Genomic DNA, 23,634 nt, shown 5'->3' with positions numbered 1-23,634 from the left:
CTCACTCATGAGTCATGACCTCACCTTACACACTTCCTCTAGCTACACAAAACCCCAAACCAACTTTCTAGTGTGCATCCCCCATTCTAATCCTCTCACCTTAAACCCCAAAAGCCAAAACCCATCTCAATGCACTCTGCTCTTCTAGTTCTTGTCTTCCTTACTCAATGAGCTGGGTTGAATCTCATTCTGGGTTTCCTGAATGGGGTGCATGTGCTCTACCTTGGCTTCCAAATTCGCCTTCTTCCCTCCATCTCCCCCAACCTACAAGATCCTCCACCCTGAAAACAACGACGGCAAGCTCACCGTCGTAGCCTCCCCCTCCTCCACCACCACCTCATTCCCTCTGCCTCACGCCCAGGACAACTCCCTCGACGTTTTGCTCATTGACAACAAACGTGGCTCCAAGATTGTCGCCTTCTATCTTCGAAACCCATATGCTCGTCTCACTCTGCTTTACTCTCATGGCAATGCTGCTGACCTTGGTCAACTCTATGATCTCTTTGTCCAGCTCAAGGTCGCTCTCAGGGTCAATCTCATTGGGTCAGTCAGTCACTTTCTCTTTTCTTTCACCCAGTTTGCTTCACTGGGTCTCATAATGTGTGGATTTTGGATTCTGGGTTCTGTTTTTTTGTTTCAGCTTCATGGTCCATGGAGTTTGCAAACCTCAAAAAAGTTCCCTTTTGTTTGTGAGCTTATTTGATTTTTGTTTTTACTCAACAGTTGTTGCTGTTAAATTGAGCTTTAGTTTGATTTACTACCTTTCCTTAAGTTGAGAGATTTTGCAATGGGTCTGGTTAGATCTGGGTGAATGTTTAAATCTCTTAACTTCAACTGTTTTCACATACACCCTATCATTGAATGTCTTTTCATGTTTGTCCAATAAGAGCAAATCAAAGTGAAAGTGAATTAGTCAGATTTATCAGTCTTTTTCAACCTTTGTTTCTTTTCTCCTCTAATATTACCTTTTTCCTTGTATAAAGTAAATGGTTTTTGTTGCTCTATTTGGATATGGAGATTCAGCTTTACTGTTCTTTTTTTGTGTTCTCTTGGAATTTTGTGCCTCAGGGATCTTCAGATCTATCTTTCACTTTCTCCCTCTCTTTTTGTGTTTTGGTTCACTAGAGTCGCCTTAGGGTTCTCTATGATCTTTGTCTTTGAAATGCTAACTCTGTTCTTAGCAATTATGACGGGAACTTTGATTGAGTACATGATTGATGTCATGAGCATTTCGCGTGTTTGATTTCTTCAAATGGGCTTCCCAGATTTGTGAATGACCAATTCCTTGAGTCTTTATTTTCCGTGTTAAGAAGTTTGTAGGTCAAATTTGTGTGCTCTCCAGCTCTGTCAACTTGGAACATTTCATATTGGGTTTTACTATTCATATTTCACTGATGTTAGGTGCAATGCGATCAAAATTTTAATGAATACCAATCACATTGCTATTAATTATTAATTAGATGTGCTTCTTGTATTCCCTGCCATTCACTTGATTGGGTTTGATGTTCATACAGTCTGAATTGTGTGTGCAGATATGACTATTCTGGCTATGGATCCTCTACTGGCAAGGTAGCCCACAATAATCTTATGCTACATCATGTGAAGTTTGTTCTACTTCTACCCTATTTCAATATTTCAAGCAATACATATCATAATGATATAGACCATAAAGATCCTTTTAATGAATTACCACACTATATAATTCATTCGAGGAATTGCAATTGCGCCAAACCATGAAAGTGATTAACCATTTAAGAGATCATTCATATCATCACATAGTTTCTAAAATATGAAGGTAGAAAGTCATTTTGTGGGATTATGTAAAAGGCCGAAGGCATAGTGACCATTGGTTCAGAAGACATATGTCTTATTCTAGATATGTCAATAATTGCAGTGTTTTAAGCTGGTTACTGAGTCATATTATTAACTGACAATTGAGCAACTTTAACTGAAATTGGTCACATGTTTAATGGAGTCTCCCTGCATTTAACCTTTATATGCTGCGACAAATATGATAATACACAAGTTTGGTAACTGTTGGTTTGTATGGTTAATGTATGCAACGCATTATAGAAATAATATGTTTATTGATAGGCTTTTTACAGTATTAGACTGCCTTGATGTTTTGGATTTTGTAACCTTTTAGTTGCTTTTCATGAAAGTTGGAGGTATCTTGTCATTTCATGCGTTCAACTTTACACATGTTTGCTAGTTAGTGCATTATTTCTAGTATTTCTTGTCATCATTAAAATCTCAGACAGCTCATGCCCTAAATGTATTAGATTATGACTTTTTATTACTGGAATCCAGCCAAGTGAGGAAAACACATATGCTGACATAGAGGCAGTATATGAGTGCCTTGAGACTGAATATGGAGTTAGCCAGGAAGATTTGATCTTGTATGGGCAGTCAGTTGGAAGTGGACCAACACTCCACTTGGCATCTAAACTACCAAGATTAAGGGGTGTAGTTCTGCACAGTGCAATTCTCTCTGGCCTTCGTGTTGTCTGCCATGTTAAATTTACATTCTGCTTTGACATTTATAAGGTATGGTCTTTTATCTTGGCTAGTTGAGTTTAGATGTCTGGCATCAACTTGACTCTTGAAACGGTCTACCATATAGGACTTCATTTTTTAATATTGATGTGCAATTAGTAGAGACTCTGATAATGATTAATGTAGTAATCTGCCAAGACTAGAGTATTATGCTTTGCTAATATTCTTATGTATGCAGAACATCAATAAAATCAAGAACGTGAAGTGCCCTGTGCTAGTGATACATGTAAGTGCTTGAATCAATTACTATGAGTCTCATGTCTTTCTTTGTCTGGTTGAAAATGTAATGTTGGAAACATAACCGTGAGAATGAATTTTTTCACTTCTGTGAAACTGTTGTTAGCTGGATATTTCTTCAAGGATTGCTTAAGGTTTACTTTTTCAATCCAGTTGAATTTCTTGGTTTGATTAATTTCTCTATGCATCTTCCACAGCACTCACTACATTTTATTAAAGTAACCCCATTTCAATTTAGCCGAGTATAGACATTTATCTCTTTTCTAGAAATAGATGAATGAGTTCTTTGGCACAATTAAACTTTAATCTCCCACAATTGGACAAGCCACTCAGCCCGGTTGTATACTTCTTGTGTGATGCTTAGTTTGTTTATACTTCTGACCTTAGGCAGTGATTGTTAATGTTAAAAGAATCAGATGGAGTATGAATGCATTTGTATTCTTCACTTGTCTTAAATCTTGACTAACTACCAAGACTGAGCTGATGTGTCGCAGGCAGTACTATATCTTATAGGCCACTGTAAAACTTAAGTAATCTATTTGAACATGGAGTTAAAAGAGAATATAAACTTAGATAGGTTGACTGACAATTAGGTTTCACTTTCTCAAACAGCTAAACCCCAGTAGTTATTAAACTGTATCTGACTTGAGTTTCCTATTTATTTATTTTTTAACCACTTCCATCATATTCCCTATAGCTATACCTTTCTTTAGTGTTATTGGACACTGTGTAATGGATTGTGGCAACCTGCGAAATCCTCAATGCCAATAGAGCTTTATCGACAGAGTCTGCAGACACGTTGTGTGAAAATGATACACAGGATTCCCAGGTAGGTTGACAGTCCCAGTCTTAGAGTGTTTTTTACATCCTGGGAAAAGAGTAACCAAAGAACATGGGAGACAGAACATATTAGGTGCAATTTTAACTTTCTAGTTTTATAAAGAAATTCATGGTTCAAATATGTCTCATAACTAAATGAACTTTGAAAGAGATGAGACAGAGTTCAGAATCTTCAGATCTTTTCATGGAGAATGGAGTTGATTAGACTTTGGGAGTCCGGAGATGTATGAAGCTCCTGGGAATTTGGGATCCATGAAAAGTTTACAAGGGGTGATAAAACTAATTTTACTAAAATGTTTGATTCAGGGTGATACAATCTGACTTTTGTATGTCTTGTGTTTTGAACCCTTAGAACTCATTTGTTATAGGACGTTGAATGCACCTCAAGGTAGCTATCTTTTATTATACTTGTTCACATTTTAGGTTTTTACTAAAGTTGCTTCTGTTCTGTGTTGGAAATAGGAAACACTGAATCATCAATTCATTTGACTCAATAAACTATGTACGAAAAGCACCAAAGGATTTAGTTCTGTGAGATTTTATCTAATACTAGTAGATGTAACATGTCATTTTCTTATTTCTTTTGTTATCAAACATAAAACCCAACTATCTGGGTCACCAAACCTTGAGTTTCTTGAAAGCTCAATGTCATGCATCATGTTACTGATCTTAGCATCTCATCTCAATAGTATACGACTGATAGATTGATGGTTAAGTATTCTAGGTGATTAGGATAGAAATTTAGATGGGTTTTTGTGTTAAAAAGAATTTGAGTTCCTAATGGAAAGAAAGGAAGTCTACTTTGACTGAGGAGATGAAAGTATGACAATAAAGGCACGTGTTTGCAACGCTTGCCAGAGTGGAGCCAATCCTAAAATTGAGTTGCTTATTTCCTGTTAGCATAAGCTATGTAATTTCTTCTTATTTTAAACAATTAAGACAGCCACTATATCTATTATCACATATTACCATTCAACATATTGATGAAAGACATTATCCTTACCCCTAAGGACACTAACCAAGGTTAAAGCAGAATCTCAATGCCGTAATTGAATAGTATTAGTAGATTGTAATCACTTGATTATGCCTATTCCCTTCTATTAAATGCTCAAGAGACACCACTTGTCACTGGAAACGTGCCACTATATGTGTCAATATGCAAATGCTTAGCTTTTTGTCATAGACTGATCTTTCGCTACTTTGCTGATTGTTAAGAGATCACTAAACTCATGGTGGCCTTAAAACTCTGGCTGGCTCTTTAGGTTGACAACCTGAGCTCAGTTCAAAGGATTTTCCTACTTTTGATTTTCCTACTTTCGGAACATATTTTATCAATGATTATTTAAGTAGTTTCTGTAATCATATAGATTTCAGTTGATATGCCTATCATAATTATAAGCTGAAATGCACTTCCAGGGTACAGAAGATGATATTGTGAATTGGTTACATGGCAATGGACTGTGGGAAATGGCAAGGGATCCGTATGAGCCTCTATGGATTAAAGGAGGTGGGCACTGCAACTTGGAGCTTTACCCTGATTACATCCGCCATCTTTGCAGATTTGTCCAAGAAATGGAGAACATAACCACTGAAATCCGTCTAAAAAAGATCCGGCAGAACATGCATGTGCACAAGAGATCATGTGCAAGCCATTGCTGCAGAATTAAAGTCTGCCGACCTAAATGCCCTGAATGTTCTATGCCAAAATGTGTAAAATGCTCCTGGCGCCCAAAATGCTCCTCATGCTGCTGGAAGCCGAAATGCTCCTCTTGCTGGAAGCCGAAATGCTCCTCTTGCTGGAAGCCGAAATGCTCCTCATGCTGGAAGCCGAAATGCTCCTCTTGCTGGAAGCCGAAATGCTCCTCTTGCTGGAAGCCAAGCTGCATAAAATGTTGCTGGCGGCCCAAATCCCTGAAATGTGCAGGACCAAGCTGCTGCATTACATGTTTTCAGTGGCGGTGCTGTGTAGGAGGAACACAAAGTGGGTTAGACAGGAGGCAGGATGGCTGATTGTATACATGGTTGTTGTATAGGTTCTGAGCTGCTAACACCCTTCTCTTGTGCAGTAGTGTTGGAAACAGGAGGAAGTAGTTGTCGGGTAGATTAAAATTTTATAATTAATTTATTTTCATGATACTGGTCTGCTTTGAAACTCGAACAATATATGAACTTTCTTCAAGAACATACACTTTGAATGAGATAGGCAATATTGTTAGAGTCGGTGACATTTTTCTGACTCTGAAGCAAATCCCAAGACTAGCAGGATTGGCTGCCATTTTGAGCAATCAAAATGAGAATACCTAGAGGAAAAGGGATTCAATTCCCCTGATGACTTATATCTTATGAACCTGAATTTACATGATTGTAACAAGGATTATGTAAAGAAACTGCATTGTTTTAACCCCTCATCAAGACTTGCCAAGGTATCACATTTTCCCCAGGATGCTAGTTGCTACATTCAGGATGCCAAGTATCCATGTGCTTGTGTGTGGAAGTGTTTCTCAAGGAAGCACGTCTACCAATATCCTTATCAATTTGGTTCCATTTACCAACTTGTGTTTCGATTTCCAAATCGTTCCTCCACCAGTGGAAACTTGCTGGTGATATTGTGGAATCTTAAACTTGGTGCCAAACAATAGTTTACCAAATTCAAACCTGCAACTTAAGTCTGTGATTTGAATTCGGTGTGGAAACCACGTTCTAGTTTTGAAGTTGGATTCCCTCACCTTCCTCACGTCCTTGCTTTCTTAAGAAAGAAAAAAACTCTCCAAACCAAAAAGAGGGAAAAACAAGTAAATTATCATGTTAGGTCATGGACTCATAGATATACACTACTCCTTATAGGTGTTTGCTCAAAGTCATCAGCCTTATTAGTCTAGAACATGGAGACCAGAAGCCATAGTCAGGAGGGAGCATGAGATTTGTGGTCTGTCGACAGTGATTTTTAGATGGACTAATCTTGAAATGTCTCCGTTTAGTAAATAACTGTTTTGATCAGAGTAACTATACATGAGTACAGAAAGCAATTGTAAATTTTTTAGTTATGTGTATTCACGTCTGATCAATACAAAGGTTGACATCTTTTTATTAAGGGTTAATGCCCACTAACCCTAAAAGAAAAGTTAATTTTCCAGTTAAATTAGCAACTGTCAATTCATTGTTCATCAAAAATCGACTATTGATTTCGGTTACACAATGCAACAACAAAAGGCTATTGACATGCCAATCCATTGTTCATTACATTGCCTTGAAACCTAAATTCCTTATTCATAGTACTAATTTGACTAGCATTACAACAATTGTTGCAATGCTTGTAAATTAGAGAAGAAATAGAGACTAGAGATAGGTGAAACAAAACCGACCCAAAACAACCTATTCATCGTTTCTGTTGCTTCGTTTGCAACTACCTAATTTGTGAAGAGGAAGCCAGTCAGTAAGGTGTCGTATTTTTCCAGTTTTGACATATTCCAAGCCAGTACTAGTTTACTATTTTGACATCTCTTCAATCTTCATGACGTCCCACATTAATATATAGTTTACTAGGTCTACCAATGGAGCTAATTTGCCATTTGTATGTAATACCATATATCACAGCTCTTAATATATATATCAATATATGTATGCTCGATCCGCATGAGATGTATATAGAGCAGAGGTCTCTTTCATTTCCCAGCTATCAAATGTTACCAACTCTTTTGACGCTAATTTTCCATATACTAAATTACTAATATGCTACAAGAAGCATATGGAACCTTCTTTAGACTTTAGACTCATTTTCTTCACCTAAGCTCTTTGTATATTTCAATTGATTTGAACTCATGAGTGATTCAACATATGTATGTAAATATAATAACTAATTGACTGGTGTGTAATTGTGTATACACCTGATATTTTCTGAAAGAGTTCTACATATAAGCATGTTGGTATAGGCAACATCATATCATGGTACATATAGATCCTTCAAATTCTCTTGGGATGGTCCTGTTGATGATCCAAAGTTGTCATAAAAAGTCTAAATTTATCGCTTAATTGAAAATGCGACTGTTTTAGCTAGGTTGTTGCTAATTAACTATTGTAGCATATTTGGGTTTGTACTTAGCACCTTTGTGGTTTTTGTATTACCATATGAGGTCTGGGTCGTTTTGAATGTCAGGTTCAGCTTATCTTCACCTGGAAAAACCTCATATGCGTAGGTTGGTCCTGAAAGTGTTGATAAGGAAGCTTGACAAGCTCGAATCCCTCCTTGGTAGCGTCATTTTCTCGGTTACTTGTTTTGATTGCATCAAAGGCAATTTTAATTGGGATCTTAGGGTTTTAGCAAGAGTTTCTTTCTGCCTTTACACTTCAGAATATGAGTTGTTGCGTAATTTTTGCCACTTTACCGATCAAAATAATGTTGTATACACGATTCAAGATTGCATCAGTTGTAGAGGAGAGCAACCACTGTCGTAGCAAAGTGAAGTCATGAAACAAAAACCGGAAAAAAAAAAAAAACTTGAAGTCTAAGCAAAAAAACCGTACTATCTTTGAAAAACTTCAACATTTAGAAGGATATAATCGCAATCCAACTATTACAAATCTAATTCTAACTACAGGGGGTGCAATTAACGACCTATGCAATTGGAATATCAAAAAAATTCAAAGTAGGACTGCATGCAATCGAAACAATCCAAGACCCAAATTCTAAATCGAACACAAGGCCTTATCTACATGTCAATTCAAAGCCGAGAACTATATGGAATGCTAAGGACCTTGTAGTTTAATCACTTGATCTTTTATTTTTAACTTAGTTTTGTCAGATATAATTTAACCGTAAATAAAGTAAACTTTATCGTAGAGAGAGGTTTTACGTAGTTTTTATTTTCTAACACTGTAAACAAAAGAAAAACCGTTTTATGAATGCTAATGATAATCATCAAACAAAAAGTCGGAAGGTGGTACAAGGTTAACGTTCTAAAGTAGATTATAGTGTCTAATTAGTGTTTGGTTCACATGTTGTGAAAGCACTTTTGGTGTCTAATTAGGGTAGGACACACCTCCAACTGAAATACCGAAGAGAATGAAGGGTGGTCCTAGAATGGAAGCACTTTTGGTGGTTGGTGAACCAGAAAATAAGCACTTTTGCTGGAATCACGGTGGGGAAAAGCACTTCTCACGCCCACAATTACTCCCACAATCCAATTATGAGGAAGAGGAAACTCGACGAGACCGGAAGTCCGGAACATGCGAAAAAGCACACTGGTGGGCCCAACGCCATTTTACGCGGTTATTTGTTTGGCTGGGAGGTGAAGAGGTTAATATTGGAATTTCACCATTTGTATTAATTAGATACTTTGGTCTTTGGGACAGAGGAATATCTCCTACATTCTCCGCCGTTTCTGGCTTAGTCCTTGTCCTTTTGATAATTAATCACTATGACGTTTTTACCCCTGTTCTTTATATGACCCTTTTAGAAACTAAAAATTTTCAAGAAATTTCTGTTAATTTAGATTCATGAGCACTTGAGCCAGCTGAATATATTGAGGATACCACTAGTTACGCAACTCGCAGCACACAAAATTGCAAATTACTAGTTATATGCAAAATCAAAATACACAAATTAAAATCATGAAGATTAAATACGAAATAATAGTCTGAGATCGTAAAAATGAAACAATATTGTTCAAAGAAAAAACATGTGCTCGGCGGCAAGCAACCTCGAAAGCATGAAAGTGGCAACGAATTGAGCCACCAAGGAGGATAAAATCAACACACTGCTTCAATTTCAATCTTCTTAGAGTTAGACTACCTCAACCCCAATTTAAGCTTAATAAAACATGACTGACAACGAGTAGAATACCTAACCAGCTCCATAACACGTCGTTGCCTTTCATACTTGGTATTTAAGAGCTTAATATCCATACCAACAAAGACAGGGTGGGTCAAATTGTCAATGCATGCGACTATTTATATTATTTGGGGGGATATTCATTACCAAAAACGATGGAAAACAGAGAAGGAAAATGTGGATGCCTCTAGGAAGAAAGCGATCGAGTGTGTGTATGCTAATGATGCAAGGAAAAGGGAAAGGGAAAGGGAAGGATAGAGGTTCCAATTCCAAAGCATGTTTGGTTTGGGGGTAATTCATTTCTGCACGCAGTGTGGAAATACAACTATCAACAGCTCATGTTCAGACAAAGGGCAAACATCCCCTACTGTACAAGTACAACCACCCTCAACGCTTCAACTTGGTCGACCCTCATCACTCGCCTAGCCTCTCTGATGAAACAGTCAATGTATAGTTGTATACCTTTGTGTGTAAATAGTAAAATTTGTGTTGCCATCATTAGATAAGAACAATTGTCGATTACAAATAAAATCTCATGAACGATGAAACAGATATAGTGCAAAAGGTGTTTAATTGTAATTAGGATAAGAAAATAAAATAATTAAAATGAGTCGACAAATCTATAAATTGGGTCTGAGTTATTTCATCGTTTCTTAATTATTTCATCAAACGATATTGTTTTCTCGATTTGGTAATGGAAGAATGCAAACAACATAAAACAACTCATTTTTTGCTCATGTCAAGAGAACCAAGCTGACATTGAACACTCTTGCATATTCCCATCATCCTGCTTGTGAAAACTCAAATATTTGACTGATTAAATTATATACTTACTTTTGATTTTTGTTGTTGTTGAGCTTATTGGAATACAAAGAAGCTGAGGTTGGTGCTTATTGTGAGGTGAGCTTGATAACCTTAGTACTCATCTCCACATCTTAGTTCTGTTTGTTTACGTCTCATTTTCAATGATATAATGAAATCTTCAGATTTTTTCGTTTGTTTCTTTTAACGTCAATAAAAAACTAAATTACTTTCTATCTCTGTATCGAGGGAAAGTAAAAAAAAATTGTTTCCTTTAATCATTTCATTTTGTTTGGTGTAATAAAGGAAATGACTTCGTAATCTCAATCAATCACCCATCAATTAGGAAATAATCAAAAGAGTCATGATTTCTTTCCTTGCTACATCACCAAAATGGCTGTAAGAAGAACCAAAAAGTCCTGCCCGCGTAGGATTCACACCACCCACGCGGACCGCAGGCGCGTTAGGAATTTCACACATCCAAAATCCCACCCTCAAAATTCCCAATTTGACCCCTATAAAACCCCAAAAAGCCCAATCCTTCACACACAGACACAGACACAGACACAGAAGAGACGACTCCTTCCTTCTTTCTCTGCCCATTGTCTCTCTCACGACACCTTACTCTCTTGCCTGCAAATCCAAACCGGCGCCCTCTCATTGGCTTCATATATTATTCATTGCCTAAAATCCATACCCAAACTTGCCAAAACTAAAAATGATGAATAGGCTTCTTAGTGGGTTGCCGGCACTGTGTTTTTGGGTATAAGAACACTTGGGTTTTTGCACTTTTGCTTTGGAAGTGTTGTGTAAGAGTTTTGAAAGTGAAAGAGGTCGGACTTGGTCTCTTTGCCTTTTTGCTTACTCAGTGACAGCAGTTTTGAAAGTGTCAGAGGATTTGGGCTTCTTTTCTTTAAGTATTTCGTGAAGAATTGGTGTTATTTGGTATGCTCCATCATTTTGACAATCTCCTCTTATCTCATTCCTTTATTTATCTTCATAATTTTGCTTTTACTTCTAGAGAGAGAGAGAGAGAGAGAGAGAGAGAGAGAGAGAGAGAGATACTACTGTACTTTTGTTCTAGAGAGAGAAGGGTTGGTTGGTTTCCTCTGTTTCTTTCAGAACAGAGTTTTGCAGAAAGTGAGATTCATATCTGTTTCTGTTTCACTTTAACTTGGAATTGTGTGTTGAGTTTTGCATTGATTTTGGAGCGTTTTTGTTTAGTCCTTTCAGATTTTGATTTAGTAGGTGATTGAATATTTGGGTTTTGGATTTCAGGTTGATTGGATGCTCTTGTGAAAATTATGGCCTCTAATTACCCAAATGGATCCTCCAGGTTTAACCATTTTAAGCAAACTAGCAATGACCTTGACAGTGATATTGGGAGTGTTGAATTTGCAACCTACACTGTCCAGATACCCGCCACACCGGACAACCAGCCAGCCGGAGTCTCCTTGCAGCGGTCCACTTCTCAGAGAGTTGAGGATCAATATGCATCCAGCTCTATGTTTACAGGCGGCTACAACTGCATCACGCGTGCACAGTTGAAGGACAAAGTGATTGAAACCGATACAAGCCATCCCCAGATGACATGGGCAAAGGGGTCTTATTGTACTGTACCTGGATGTGATGCTCAGGTGGTGACTGATGAGAGGGGGTTGGATATAGTCCCTTGTGAATGTGGTTACAAGATTTGTATGGATTGTTATAGGGATGCTATGAGAAATGGTGAGAGCATTTGTCCGGGGTGCAAGGAGCCTTATAAGGAGATGGACATGAATGAGTATGGTGTGACTATGCGGCAGCAAAGGCTGTCGACGGATGGGATGTCAAAGACGGAGAGGAGGATGTCGCTTATGAAATCAAAGTCGATGAAGTCAAAAGCATTGGTGGAGAGTCAGGCTATTGAGATGGATCAGAATCAGTGGTTGTTTGAGACGAAAGGGAGTTATGGATATGGAAATGCTATGTGGCCAAAGGCAGATGAGAATGGTGGCCATGATGGGATGGGCGGTGATCCTAAAATGTTTAAAGAGAAGCAATGGAAGCCACTAACGCGTGAAGTGACAATCTCGGCTGCAATTCTCAGTCCATATCGGTAAGATTGTTTTCTTCATGTTTTTTGATAGCTGGAATATGGTGATTTTGTTTGGCAGGTTGTTTAGCATTGATTATGGATAGCCTTGTTTTTAAGTTCCATGTGGATGACGATAGCTGGAATATGGTGATTTTATTTAGCATGGATTATGGATAGCCTTGTTTTTAAGTTCCATGTGGATGATTTCTAAGTCACATTTGCGTGATTGAATTCAAGAAGTTTGTGCACAAAAATGACATATGATGTTTAGATAGTGCTTCGAGTATTCTGTGTAAAAGTACCATACAAAACAAGTTTTTTTTTTTCTTTCTTTGCTTAGCTCTCTGCTTATGTGCAAAGTCAATCTTAGATCTGTATTGTTTAGTGTTGCTCAAATTCTGGAGTTCATAACTAAGACTTGTCCATGAATGTTGCAGCTCATATTAACCGAATATATTAAATATTTACTACTGTCACCAGATTCAGTGATCTATTGCTCTTTTGTTGTATTCTGTGTGCTTATCTCATATTGGATGCTACATAATTCATTGCATATAAGGTTTTGTTAGAGCCTTGTTTCACAATAGTTGCTGCAAGTAATTCTAAACTTACAATCTTCAGTGTTTTATTATTTCAGGCTCCTAGTATTAGCTCGACTGGTGGCCCTTGGATTATTTTTGCAATGGAGAGTCAGACACCCTAATGAGGATGCAGTGTGGTTGTGGCTTATGTCTGTGATTTGTGAGTTCTGGTTTGCCTTCTCTTGGATACTTGATCAGCTTCCAAAGCTGTGCCCTATAAATCGCATTGCTTATGTTGATGTTTTAAAGGAGAAGTTTGAAACTCCAAATCCCAGCAATCCTACCGGAAAATCTGATCTTCCAGGAATAGACATTTTTGTATCTACAGCAGATCCAGAGAAAGAACCTCCTCTTGTAACTGCAAACACGATTCTCTCGATACTTGCAACTGACTATCCTGTTGAGAAGCTTGCCTGTTATGTGTCTGATGATGGAGGTGCACTTCTGACCTTTGAGGCCATGGCAGAAGCTGCTAGTTTTGCCAACTTGTGGGTACCATTTTGTCGGAAACATGATATTGAGCCAAGGAACCCAGAATCTTATTTCAGCATGAAGAGAGATCCTTACAAGAATAAAGTACGCTCTGATTTTGTAAGGGATCGCAGGCAGGTAAAGCGTGAGTATGATGAATTTAAGGTTAGGATTAATGGCCTTCCTGATTCAATCCGGAGACGTTCTGATGCGTTCAATGCTAGAGAGGAGATCAAAGCTATGAAACTCCGGAGAGAGAATAGAGATGATGAACCGGTGGAAAATTTAAAGCTCCCAAAAGCAACTTGGATGACTGATGGAACACAGTGGCCTGGTACTTGGGTCATTTCTGCCCCTGAGCATACGAAGGGTGATCATGCCAGTATCATACAGGTATGCATCATATTATTTCGTATAATTTGATATGTAAGCTTGCCAAATGATAATTTAGCTCTGACACAGTTCAACTTGTCTGTTACATGCATTTGCATTGAATTGAAATGGAGACCCTTTCGCTTTCTTTTCTGACAAATGACTACATGCATGATGAACATGCACTTTCTCATCACATTTCCCAGACTAGATTGGATTTACTCTTTTGTATGTTCATTCCATTTAGTTTCTTAGTTATTATATCAATACAAAGTGGCCTGATCACCAAATATACTGGACTAGGTGGAAACCTGGTTTCTTTGTTTTTTTTTTTGGTTGTCATTGTTACTGTGAACTTCTATGTGATACCACTAATTGGTTTTAATTATCTATAGGTGATGTTAAAACCCCCTAGTGATGAGCCACTTAAAGGAACAGAAGATGATTCAAATTCCATGAATCTGAGTGAGGTTGATATCCGTCTTCCCATGCTTGTTTATGTTTCTCGTGAAAAGAGGCCTGGTTATGATCATAACAAGAAAGCTGGTGCTATGAATGCATTGGTTCGTGCCTCGGCCGTCATGTCCAATGGCGCTTTCATTCTTAATCTTGACTGTGATCACTACATCTACTACTCCCAAGCAATGAGAGAAGGCATGTGCTTCATGATGGACCGCGGTGGTGAACGCCTTTGTTATGTCCAATTTCCTCAGAGGTTTGAAGGAATAGACCCTTCTGATCGCTATGCCAACCACAACACTGTTTTCTTTGACGTCAACATGCGTGCTCTTGATGGAATTCAGGGTCCAGTATATGTGGGAACAGGATGTCTCTTTCGTCGTGTTGCCTTATATGGCTTTGATCCTCCTTCACTGAAAGAACGTGATAGTTGCTGTAGTGGTTTCTTTGCCAAGCGCAAGAAAACTTCTTCAGTTGCTTCTGCTCCTGAAGTTGATTCCCAAGATGGATCAGTTGAACTAGACAATGAGAATGAAGAAATGGGACTTTCTCTTATTCCTAAAACTTTCGGGAACTCAAGTCTCTTTGTTGACTCCATCCGAGTTGCAGAGTTCCAAGGTCGGCCCCTTGCTGATCATCCATCTATGAAAAATGGACGCCACATTGGTGCCCTTACTCTTCCCCGGGAACTTCTTGATGCATCAACAGTTGCAGAGGCAATTAGTTGCATCTCATGCTGGTACGAGGACAAGACTGAATGGGGCCAACGAGTTGGGTGGATTTACGGTTCAGTGACTGAAGATGTGGTCACCGGTTACAGGATGCACAACCGTGGATGGAAATCTATCTACTGTGTCACTAAAAAAGATGCCTTTCGAGGAAGTGCACCAATCAATCTCACTGACCGGCTTCATCAGGTTTTGCGGTGGGCTACTGGCTCTGTTGAGATATTCTTTTCTCGAAACAATGCTCTTCTGGCCAGCTCCAGGATGAAATTTCTCCAAAGGATTGCCTACTTGAATGTCGCAATGTACCCTTTCACATCCATTTTCCTCATTGTTTACTGTTTCCTTCCTGCACTCTCACTCTTCACTGGCAAGTTCATTGTTCAGGAGCTCAACGTAACCTTCTTGGTATATCTCTTGGGGATTACAATTACCCTCATTCTTCTTGCTGTTCTGGAGATCAAGTGGTCCGGAATTGAACTGGAGGAGTGGTGGAGGAATGAGCAGTTTTGGTTGATTGGAGGAACAAGTGCCCATCTTGCTGCTGTGCTCCAAGGTCTTCTTAAGGTTATAGCAGGAATTGAGATATCATTCACTTTGACATCGAAATCTGGAGGAGATGATGCGGATGATGATTTTGTTGATCTGTATATCTTCAAATGGACATCTCTGATGGTACCACCTATTACTATCATAATGATCAACTTGATTGGAATGGGTGTTGCTCTTTGTCGAACTATATACAGTGATGCACCGAAGTGGAGTGCCTTGCTTGGAGGTTCTTTCTTCAGCTTCTGGGTGTTGGCTCATCTATACCCCTTCGCCAAAGGACTCATGGGAAGACGAGGAAGGACCCCCACCATTGTGTATGTGTGGTCTGGCCTTCTGGCAATCACCATCTCTCTCCTTTGGGTAGCTATTAGTCCCCCGTCAGGCAGTGATGGGATTGGAGGTTCATTCCAGTTTCCTTGATACACGGACCCACGACATTTTTTCTATTCACTCTCATCTTTTGGCCTTGTGAACTCGACTTAAAGCCAGGCAGCTGTAGGCAATCGTATAGGGTCTCCAGTGACATGTACATTTTCTAGCGATCTTTTTTCTTCCTCCTTTGAATCTGATGTTCATAGGAAAAGTGGATTATAGATACATTGGTTCATTTGATTACTTTGTTCAGGTTTAAATACATTCAATACAATTAGAGCTGAGCACTTCCATCTTTCGACCCTCTTTGAACTTCTGAATATATCTGCTTAGTTCTTTTGGACATATTTTGCTAGCTAGAGCATTTTGAATGGGAAAATGGTGGAGGTTTTTGGTACCTGGGTTATAGGAAACTGCACGATTGTCATTGGTAACCATTAGAATCTCCTGAACATCACTATTAATTCCAAAATATTAATGGAATTCTGATTCTGATGCCTGCTTCCACTGGTCCGAACGTCAAGTATTTTGTCCATGAACCCTTGACGCCTGTAGACTCATCCATCATCATCATCCATATATCAAAAGATTTACGATTTTCATATCTTTCATAGGTCAAAACTCAAAAAAACAATGGAATCTTTCAACACAGCAAGGCTCCTATCAAGTCCATCTTCATAAAAATCAAAACAATCGGGCACCGGTACCTGATCAAATAGCAGCTCATCACTCACATCAAAAGTATGGATGACTTCAAGTGCAAGACAAAATTAGACGCCGAACGGATGTGGCATGCTGATGATGCTATATCAACATTCTTGAGCTCCCTCCAAGAATTAGCACCCATGGTGTATACCTCTGCTCTATCAACTCTAACTTGAGTGCCAACTATTGTAGCAACTCTTGTACTGTTTAGCTTTGGAATCAAAGCCAAATCCTATAACAGCTGTATTTGATCATGGTGCAGTTTCATCATCATCATCATCATCATCATCTTCTTCTTCTTCTTCAGCTCTAGGAGGGAGATTATAAAGGACACATGACTCAGGAAGAACTTGGAATTCTCTAATTGCGGGATTGCACAAGATACAACTGAAATCACAGTTACTTGACAAATGATCCCATCACAATGCCCTACCATTTCTAGAGTTGAAAGATACATACTCAAAGGAAACAGAACATCAAGTTCCTCAAGAACAAAAGTAAGATCATCATCATCACCGTTGCAAATATGAAGCAAAGGACAGTAAAAGATCTAAGTTTCTCATGAAAGCATCAATCTCTTCCTCGTTCTTAATGCTTCTATCCTGGAAAAGGATGCAAGTGTCCGAAGCGAACTTGTTGTGCCTGGAAATTGAAAGGTTCTTGGTCACTAAGCTAGGATCAATGATAATGGCGTACCATAACTTACTGACGCATTTGAATGGTATCAAAGTCTTGGGTGGCAGTCTTGATAGGATTGGCGCCACCATTTCTTCTAACATTTCACTTAACGTCGTCATTTCTCCTCTACTTAGTCCTCGATCTCTTTCCCTTTTCTACCTGCACATATGCACGTACTTCTTGATCAATCGATTGTCATCGTCCTGCAGCAAGACAATGAGTAGAATCGACCTCTCATTGTTTCCAGTTCTATACCTTGGTCAGAAAATTATCAAGCAAAAACAAAAAAAGACACGTAGCTAGAAAGAGTTGATCTAGAAATTAAACAAGGCAAAGCGAGAGAGTGAGAGACTTCCTTGATTATAAGGACTCGGAAATATGGTTCATATGAGATGATGATGAAGTGACGGATCAAAGTTGTGGCCAACAGAGAAACCAGGTGACACCTTCTACGGTTGACCTTTCCAATTTATTACTGGATTCAATTTTGTGCATAGAGTATTTTTAATACACGGTGTGTATTTACACATACATATGAGAATGACTAAAATTAAATGACAAAATACAGATACATGATAGTCCCTCGATATAAATTGTTATGCATAAATAGTTAAAATATCATGAACTCAAGAATGACTACCATGTAGCTTGAAGGAAGCAGAATTTGGTAGAGCATTGTATCTACATCGAATCATCGGGTGAAGGGCGATGCCTTGTGGAGATAGCTGTGGAAAGTGAAGTTGCCTCCAAAGATTAGGATGCATACATGGTGTGGTGCGTGATATTTTACCTACAAGAGTGGCCTTAGCTAAGAGGATTACACTCAGATATTTTGTGTCCGTTTTGTATGGAACAAAATGAAGACCCTCGGCATGTTTGCAAGGATTGTGAAGTGCTGCCGTGCACCTACTCTAAGTGCTGATCAGTTTGAGCGTGCTTTTTATTACGTTCTTATGGCGAATCTGGTATGCATGAGGGCTGGAGTGAAATTGAGGCTGAGACAGACTGCATGCACTGCTCTTGAACATGTAAGGGAGAATTGGAGGACTTATCTGACATAGTTCTTTGTATTTTTTTCAAATCCGATTTGTGTATAAACAGTGTGGCTAACAGGTTAACACATATCACTAGTTGGTAAGATCTAATGTATCTAGGGGTTTAGTCTCTATGTCCATCCTATGTATGTTTTCGATTTAATATAATCAAAGGGAGGCAACTGCTCAGCATGACAGCATAGGTAATTTGCCAGTTATGAAAAAAGAGTTTGCCTAATGGAAAAAGAAAAGAAAAATAGGTAACCAGAAGGTGACTCATGTAAGTCATAATTCCAAACAAAGACAGATAAACAGATCCATATGAAAGTGATGACATAACTGTAAGTTACGAAATGCATTTGCTATTCTCCTCGAGTCTTTGGATAACAAATCACTAAATCAGTAATGTGAAGTATTAGATGTTAGGCATGCTCATGTAACATGCCTTGAAGTCTGAAGCTGCCAAGGAAGATTCAGACCATGTTCCCATCAATGGAATGGGAAAACTTCCCAGACTGCTTCTGGATATTGATTAAGCCAAGCAAATTAGCAATAACTTGAGCAGTCTCTTCTGTAAATAACATCGGACAATTTACTAATACTGTGAAATCATCAAAAGGAATGTGAAAAGTACATGCATTCAGGAAACAAACGAACCTTGACAATGTAGTATTTACCAAGGCCTGATATTTTCAACAGGCCAAGTTCAAGATTCAATATCATTTTAAATTTTCCTGCAAATTTGGACATCATAAGAGTGACAAAGCAAATACTTGAAGAGCGAAAATCAGAAACAAAACAAAGGATAAAACAAACTTCAGCCAAAATAGTACTGTTCTTAATGTCTGGAGTACCAAAATAACTACAGGCCACCTTGTTCCAAGAAGGTACACAAAAATGTTATCCAAAAAGGGCTGTATATCCAGAAGCCTGGTTCTCATTGTATCTGCCAAGAACAAAAACTGCAGAAAATAAAGCATGAATAAAGAAACTGAGCCCTGAAATGCCCCATTTAAAAATCAGTTGTAAAGCAAAATATAGTCCCAAAATTTGATCGACTTTAGCTGACATATCAATTTTAGGTACGGGATAGCATATCCTTGTAAAATTCCTCTTGGAGATCCATCTCTTCTTTGTTTTGTTCATAGTGCATCCTGGTCCTCTCTCTCAAAACGCGATTTTCCTCCTGTATCTTTAGCATCTTCTCATTTACTATACGAAGAGTATCTTCTATAGCCTGACTGTGTTTCTCTTCTTTAGCAACCTTGGTCTTCATATAGTTAACTTGTTGACTTTCCTCACTCATCTTTCTCAAGGGGTGGAGGACCATTTCCTGGTAGGACCTTACCTCAAACTTCAGCTTAAGCTTCTCTTCTGAGTGCTTGTTGAATATATCCAAGTCTTGTTTCATTGCCATGAAACCATAAAGCTGTCGTTTACCACCTGGACGAAACAACACAGGGCTACGATCCCAAGCATCCCTGCCCAAACCTTGCTCAGCAAAATGCCTATGCAGCCGTGCAGCCTCAATGTAACCCATTGCCGATGGCTCAAAGATCAAAGTGCTCATCCCACAATGTCCTTGGGGGCCATAAGAGTGTTTACCCTTTGAAGGTTGATAAGCGCTGAAGCAGAGTAAAAGCTCCTCAGTGCCCATACCCAGCCATTTGTCACTTTCGTCTTTATCAAGTCTGGTATTCATGATAACTACCATTGGAGGCCAGATAATTTTGTGATCACTGTCCTCTTCTTTTAATCCTACCCATTTACCAAACACCACACCTGCAGGTATAACAGTTGTACCCCGCACCTTCAACTCTGCTTCCAGAAGTTGTGCAAGCTGCCTGTGAAGCTTCACCCTTTTCGATCCTTTTGTTTCCGCATGTCTGATCAATGGCTGCATGCCTTGATACCATTCAATGGCACCAGGACCTCCTTTGCAAGCAGGACAGTGCCACTGCCTATTAGGATCATTTATATCCTCTACGCTTAACGTATCCAAAATGTCGAAGAAATCTTTGAACCACTTGCTGTTCTTTTGAGTGCCGTGACTCATACGACTAGAGTCTGAGTCATCACTGAAAATGTCATTTTCGTCATCATCATCCTCATCATCAAGGTCGCTCAAAGCATCAGACTCATCATCATCATCAGCAGGATAAGCTGCAGCAGGCACATATCTGTCATTGTTGCCAGCCTTTGACTTCCAATTCCACCCATTGTGCAGTGGAGGGGTAATGACTTGCTGAGGGGTACTGTTAGGTAGCAGCCTTGAGTTTCCTCTTCCAGCTGGTTTAAACATATTAACAACTTGTGATCCTCCGTTACCACTCCACATATTGAGCTTTTGGACATCTTGGTGCGCCCATGCCTTTGTGTTAGACTTTTGAGTACCCTTTGCAGCACTACTTCCAGTTCGGTTCTTCGTTTTCTTTCCAACTTCTTCCCACCCTCCATTAGCTTCTTCTGAACCCATGCTAAGATCAGCTACACCTTGGCTTAGCTGCCAATTGTCTGCTTCAATGACTTGCTTGCCCCTCCCATTTCCGTTTGCTCTTTTTGAACTCATCCTCGAATCTCAGTTCATCAAATTTTCTTTCGAAGTTGGAAAGAGGTACCTATCACAAGTGCCCATTAAAACTCATATTCTAAAGAGAAACATTTTACAAGCTATAAAGAAAGTATGAATTGGAAATCCACAGGACATGAACATTAACCACAGACTTCTAAACACAATTCATGAAACAAACTTGTTTCGTATCAAAATGAAATTCATGAAACAAAAACTTAACAAACTCAAGTGTGAATAAGAACCCATAGATGAGTCAGCATTCTCCATCAACCTCTGTAATACACATTTCATATATCACAAACAGAAGAGTTATGCAAGAACCATAAAAACCATTGAACAAAATAAACGAAAAAGAGAACCACCACTTTGCTAAATCAAAAGTATAGAGCTTTCATCCTCATCCATTATCTGGGGCATATACCCATAAACCCATTCAACAAACCAATAGAATAGCCACCACTCTTCATAAACCTCCGCAATACCCATTTCACATATCATAAACACCATATAATATCCGAAGATCCAGAAAAGCTATAATACAAAACAAATGAACAAGAAAGCAACCTACTTTTCTAAACCCAAAAGACCCAAGCTTTCATAGCATCAATATCCATGAAACCCATGAATCCATTCAACAAAACAACGATGAAGCAGACAACTTTACACAAACCAAACGCAACATACCCACATATCCAAAATCTCAGATAACACCACCATATCTAAATGCCATCAACACAAACATCAGCTCAAGAAAAGAATAGAAATTATAGAATCCAGAACAAACAAGGACGAACCAAACGGCGGTGACATTAAAAGAATCAGAAAATGATAATGAGTCTAATGCTATTGTTATCTACCTCAACGTCAAGAATGTTGTTGATCGATTTGGTAATGGGAGGACTGGGTTGATGAATCACCTTCTCCTCGAGGTGACAGCTACAGAGGCAGAGGCTGTGCCTATGAGCTCACTCTGTTCATGTTGTAACGGAGTGGTGTCATTTTGTCACTTTATATAGAGAGCGAGTGTAGGGTATTGTAAAATTTTGCCATTGGAACCTTTGAATTTACTGATTTATCTTTTTTGATCGAATAAATGTACTGATTTCACATTCCATGTTTCTTTACACCTCGTGTCAAATATTCAAAAACTAAACCTTACTCAAACTCCTCAATCATTTGGTAAAGGCGATCCCGGACGGGATCAATCATGCCTTAAGGTCGAGCCTACGAGGCCAGTTAAGATCAATGGTCGACGTCGTGGTGACGTCTGTTTGACATCGGATAAGGGTTCAAGTTTCGATCGATATTTGCGAAGTTGATTATCCTTCTCGAAAATGAAGTTTTGAAGTGGTCTATAATTTATGAAATACTCGCTATAACTCACACATACGTGTACAAACCAGTGTACACGAAGTAACACGAATATCTCCTGTAGTCAGTATATTTTCATCAACCGGCTGGTGGGTGCGAGAAGTTTGAGATGTGTTTAGTTGATGGAATGTGATCACTTCAGATCTATCTGTATTGAGAAAAAGGATCGCTTGTTTCTTAAACAATTCTACAAATCATTTATCTAATATATGCTTGATGAGCTCTAAGAAACTTCACGGTTGAGGTTGTTATATCATTACTACTATAAAGCCGGAGGTAAAAAAATTCATCAAAATGTGAACTGTCACAATTATCTTTAGAGAAATTAGTCCAAACGGTATCTCAACTTTTGTTCATTATAAATTTTAATATCTCAAGTTTGTAAAACATCAAAATGGTATCTCAAGTTTTCATCACAACCGAACTCTGGTACTTTTACCGGCAAGTCCGTTATGAAGGCTGCTAGTTGGCAATTCTGTCAGGGGTATTTTCGTCCCTTCACGTCTTAATCCTTTAGAAATCCAGATCTGATGTGGGCACCAAAAATTTTCTCGGGCACAAGACAAGTAGAGAAATTGAAATCGAATTTTTGACGAAGAATCGGAAAATGGCGTTGCAGTGGATGATACTGACGTACGTGGTGGCGGCAGAGGCGGCCATAGCGCTTCTCCTAACTCTCCCGGCGCCGAAGCTGTTGACTCGCTTCGTGTCTTTGATCTCTCTCATTCTCCAGCCGGCGCTCTTCGTCGTCCCCTTCGTCGGATTCCAGCTCCTCGATATTTACTGGAAGATGGAGCATCGCTTGACGTGCACCTCAGACATCTGCACTGCTGCTGAGCGAGACCGTTCTGAGAAATCACTCTACAAAGCTCAAAGGAATTAATGTTATTCTTTGCTCTGCAGCATGTCTTCTTTACTGGTGTATCTATCGCATCTGTAAGTACTACAAGGATATTGAAAGCTTGGAGGAAGTGGAGAAGAGGTTCAAGGAAGAGTAGCTGTTCAACATGTTCTCATGTATGATTGTTCTTTTGAAGCGGAAACAACTGAGTTTATATTATTCTTCGTAAATGGGAAATTAAGTTTGGATATCAACCCAGAATCTAGAAACCTTTAGTTAAGTTTGAATCTGAGAGAATCTTTTGTTTTCATCTTCTCAATCTGGGTCTGCGTATTTCATTTGGTCTTGCATATGCAACTGTAATTTGAAACCAATGAGATTCGAATTCAAATATAGCAAAATCAATGTTTAATTGATTCCAAGCATAATCGTTGCATCAAGATGGGGGTAGTAAGAAAGAGGACAGTGGGTTTCTATGAGTTTGGAAAATACCAAGAAATCCTCTTTCTGGGCTAAGATGTATAAACCCAGCGATTTCATAACCATCATCCTATAAAGCAGGC

The 23,634-nt window shown here is 38.8% G+C and overlaps 4 protein-coding genes and 1 pseudogene across 4 annotated transcripts; 3 read left to right on the top strand and 2 right to left on the bottom strand.

Annotated features, from left to right (window-relative positions):
* Positions 1 to 124: 124 nt before the first annotated feature.
* LOC101294761 lies at positions 125 to 5,878 on the bottom strand. Its single transcript, XM_004300148.1, has 2 exons — positions 5,312 to 5,878; positions 125 to 264 (listed from the first exon to the last, which is right to left on the bottom strand). The coding sequence occupies exons 1-2, from the start codon at positions 5,571 to 5,573 to the stop codon at positions 185 to 187; spliced, it is 342 nt and encodes a 113-aa protein (XP_004300196.1). The 5' UTR covers positions 5,574 to 5,878; the 3' UTR covers positions 125 to 184.
* On the top strand, positions 203 to 5,857 carry LOC101294467 (abhydrolase domain-containing protein FAM108C1-like). Its single transcript, XM_004300147.1, has 5 exons — positions 203 to 543; positions 1,533 to 1,569; positions 2,311 to 2,547; positions 2,735 to 2,782; positions 5,050 to 5,857. Exons 1-5 carry the CDS (start codon positions 203 to 205, stop codon positions 5,641 to 5,643), a joined length of 1,257 nt encoding a protein of 418 aa, XP_004300195.1. The 3' UTR covers positions 5,644 to 5,857.
* A 5,252-nt stretch (positions 5,879 to 11,130) lies between the features above and the next one.
* LOC101294176 (cellulose synthase-like protein D3-like) lies at positions 11,131 to 16,495 on the top strand. The gene is made up of 4 exons (XM_004300146.1): positions 11,131 to 11,206; positions 11,540 to 12,359; positions 12,976 to 13,783; positions 14,158 to 16,495. The coding sequence occupies exons 2-4, from the start codon at positions 11,566 to 11,568 to the stop codon at positions 15,916 to 15,918; spliced, it is 3,363 nt and encodes a 1,120-aa protein (XP_004300194.1). The 5' UTR covers positions 11,131 to 11,206; positions 11,540 to 11,565; the 3' UTR covers positions 15,919 to 16,495.
* Positions 16,496 to 19,259: 2,764 nt separating this feature from the next.
* Positions 19,260 to 21,842, bottom strand: LOC101293884 (protein SUPPRESSOR OF GENE SILENCING 3-like). The gene is made up of 2 exons (XM_004300145.1): positions 21,717 to 21,842; positions 19,260 to 20,905 (listed from the first exon to the last, which is right to left on the bottom strand). Exon 2 carries the CDS (start codon positions 20,854 to 20,856, stop codon positions 19,366 to 19,368), a length of 1,491 nt encoding a protein of 496 aa, XP_004300193.1. The 5' UTR covers positions 20,857 to 20,905; positions 21,717 to 21,842; the 3' UTR covers positions 19,260 to 19,365.
* A 962-nt stretch (positions 21,843 to 22,804) lies between these two features.
* Positions 22,805 to 23,424, top strand: LOC101293592 (annotated as a pseudogene).
* Positions 23,425 to 23,634: the final 210 nt, after the last annotated feature.

Source organism: Fragaria vesca, linkage group LG5, assembly GCF_000184155.1.
Source record: "Fragaria vesca subsp. vesca linkage group LG5, FraVesHawaii_1.0, whole genome shotgun sequence".
Lineage (NCBI taxonomy): Eukaryota > Viridiplantae > Streptophyta > Magnoliopsida > Rosales > Rosaceae > Fragaria > Fragaria vesca.
The sequence above is the reverse complement of the archived record's forward strand: the minus strand, read 5'-3'. Positions and strand labels throughout refer to the sequence as shown.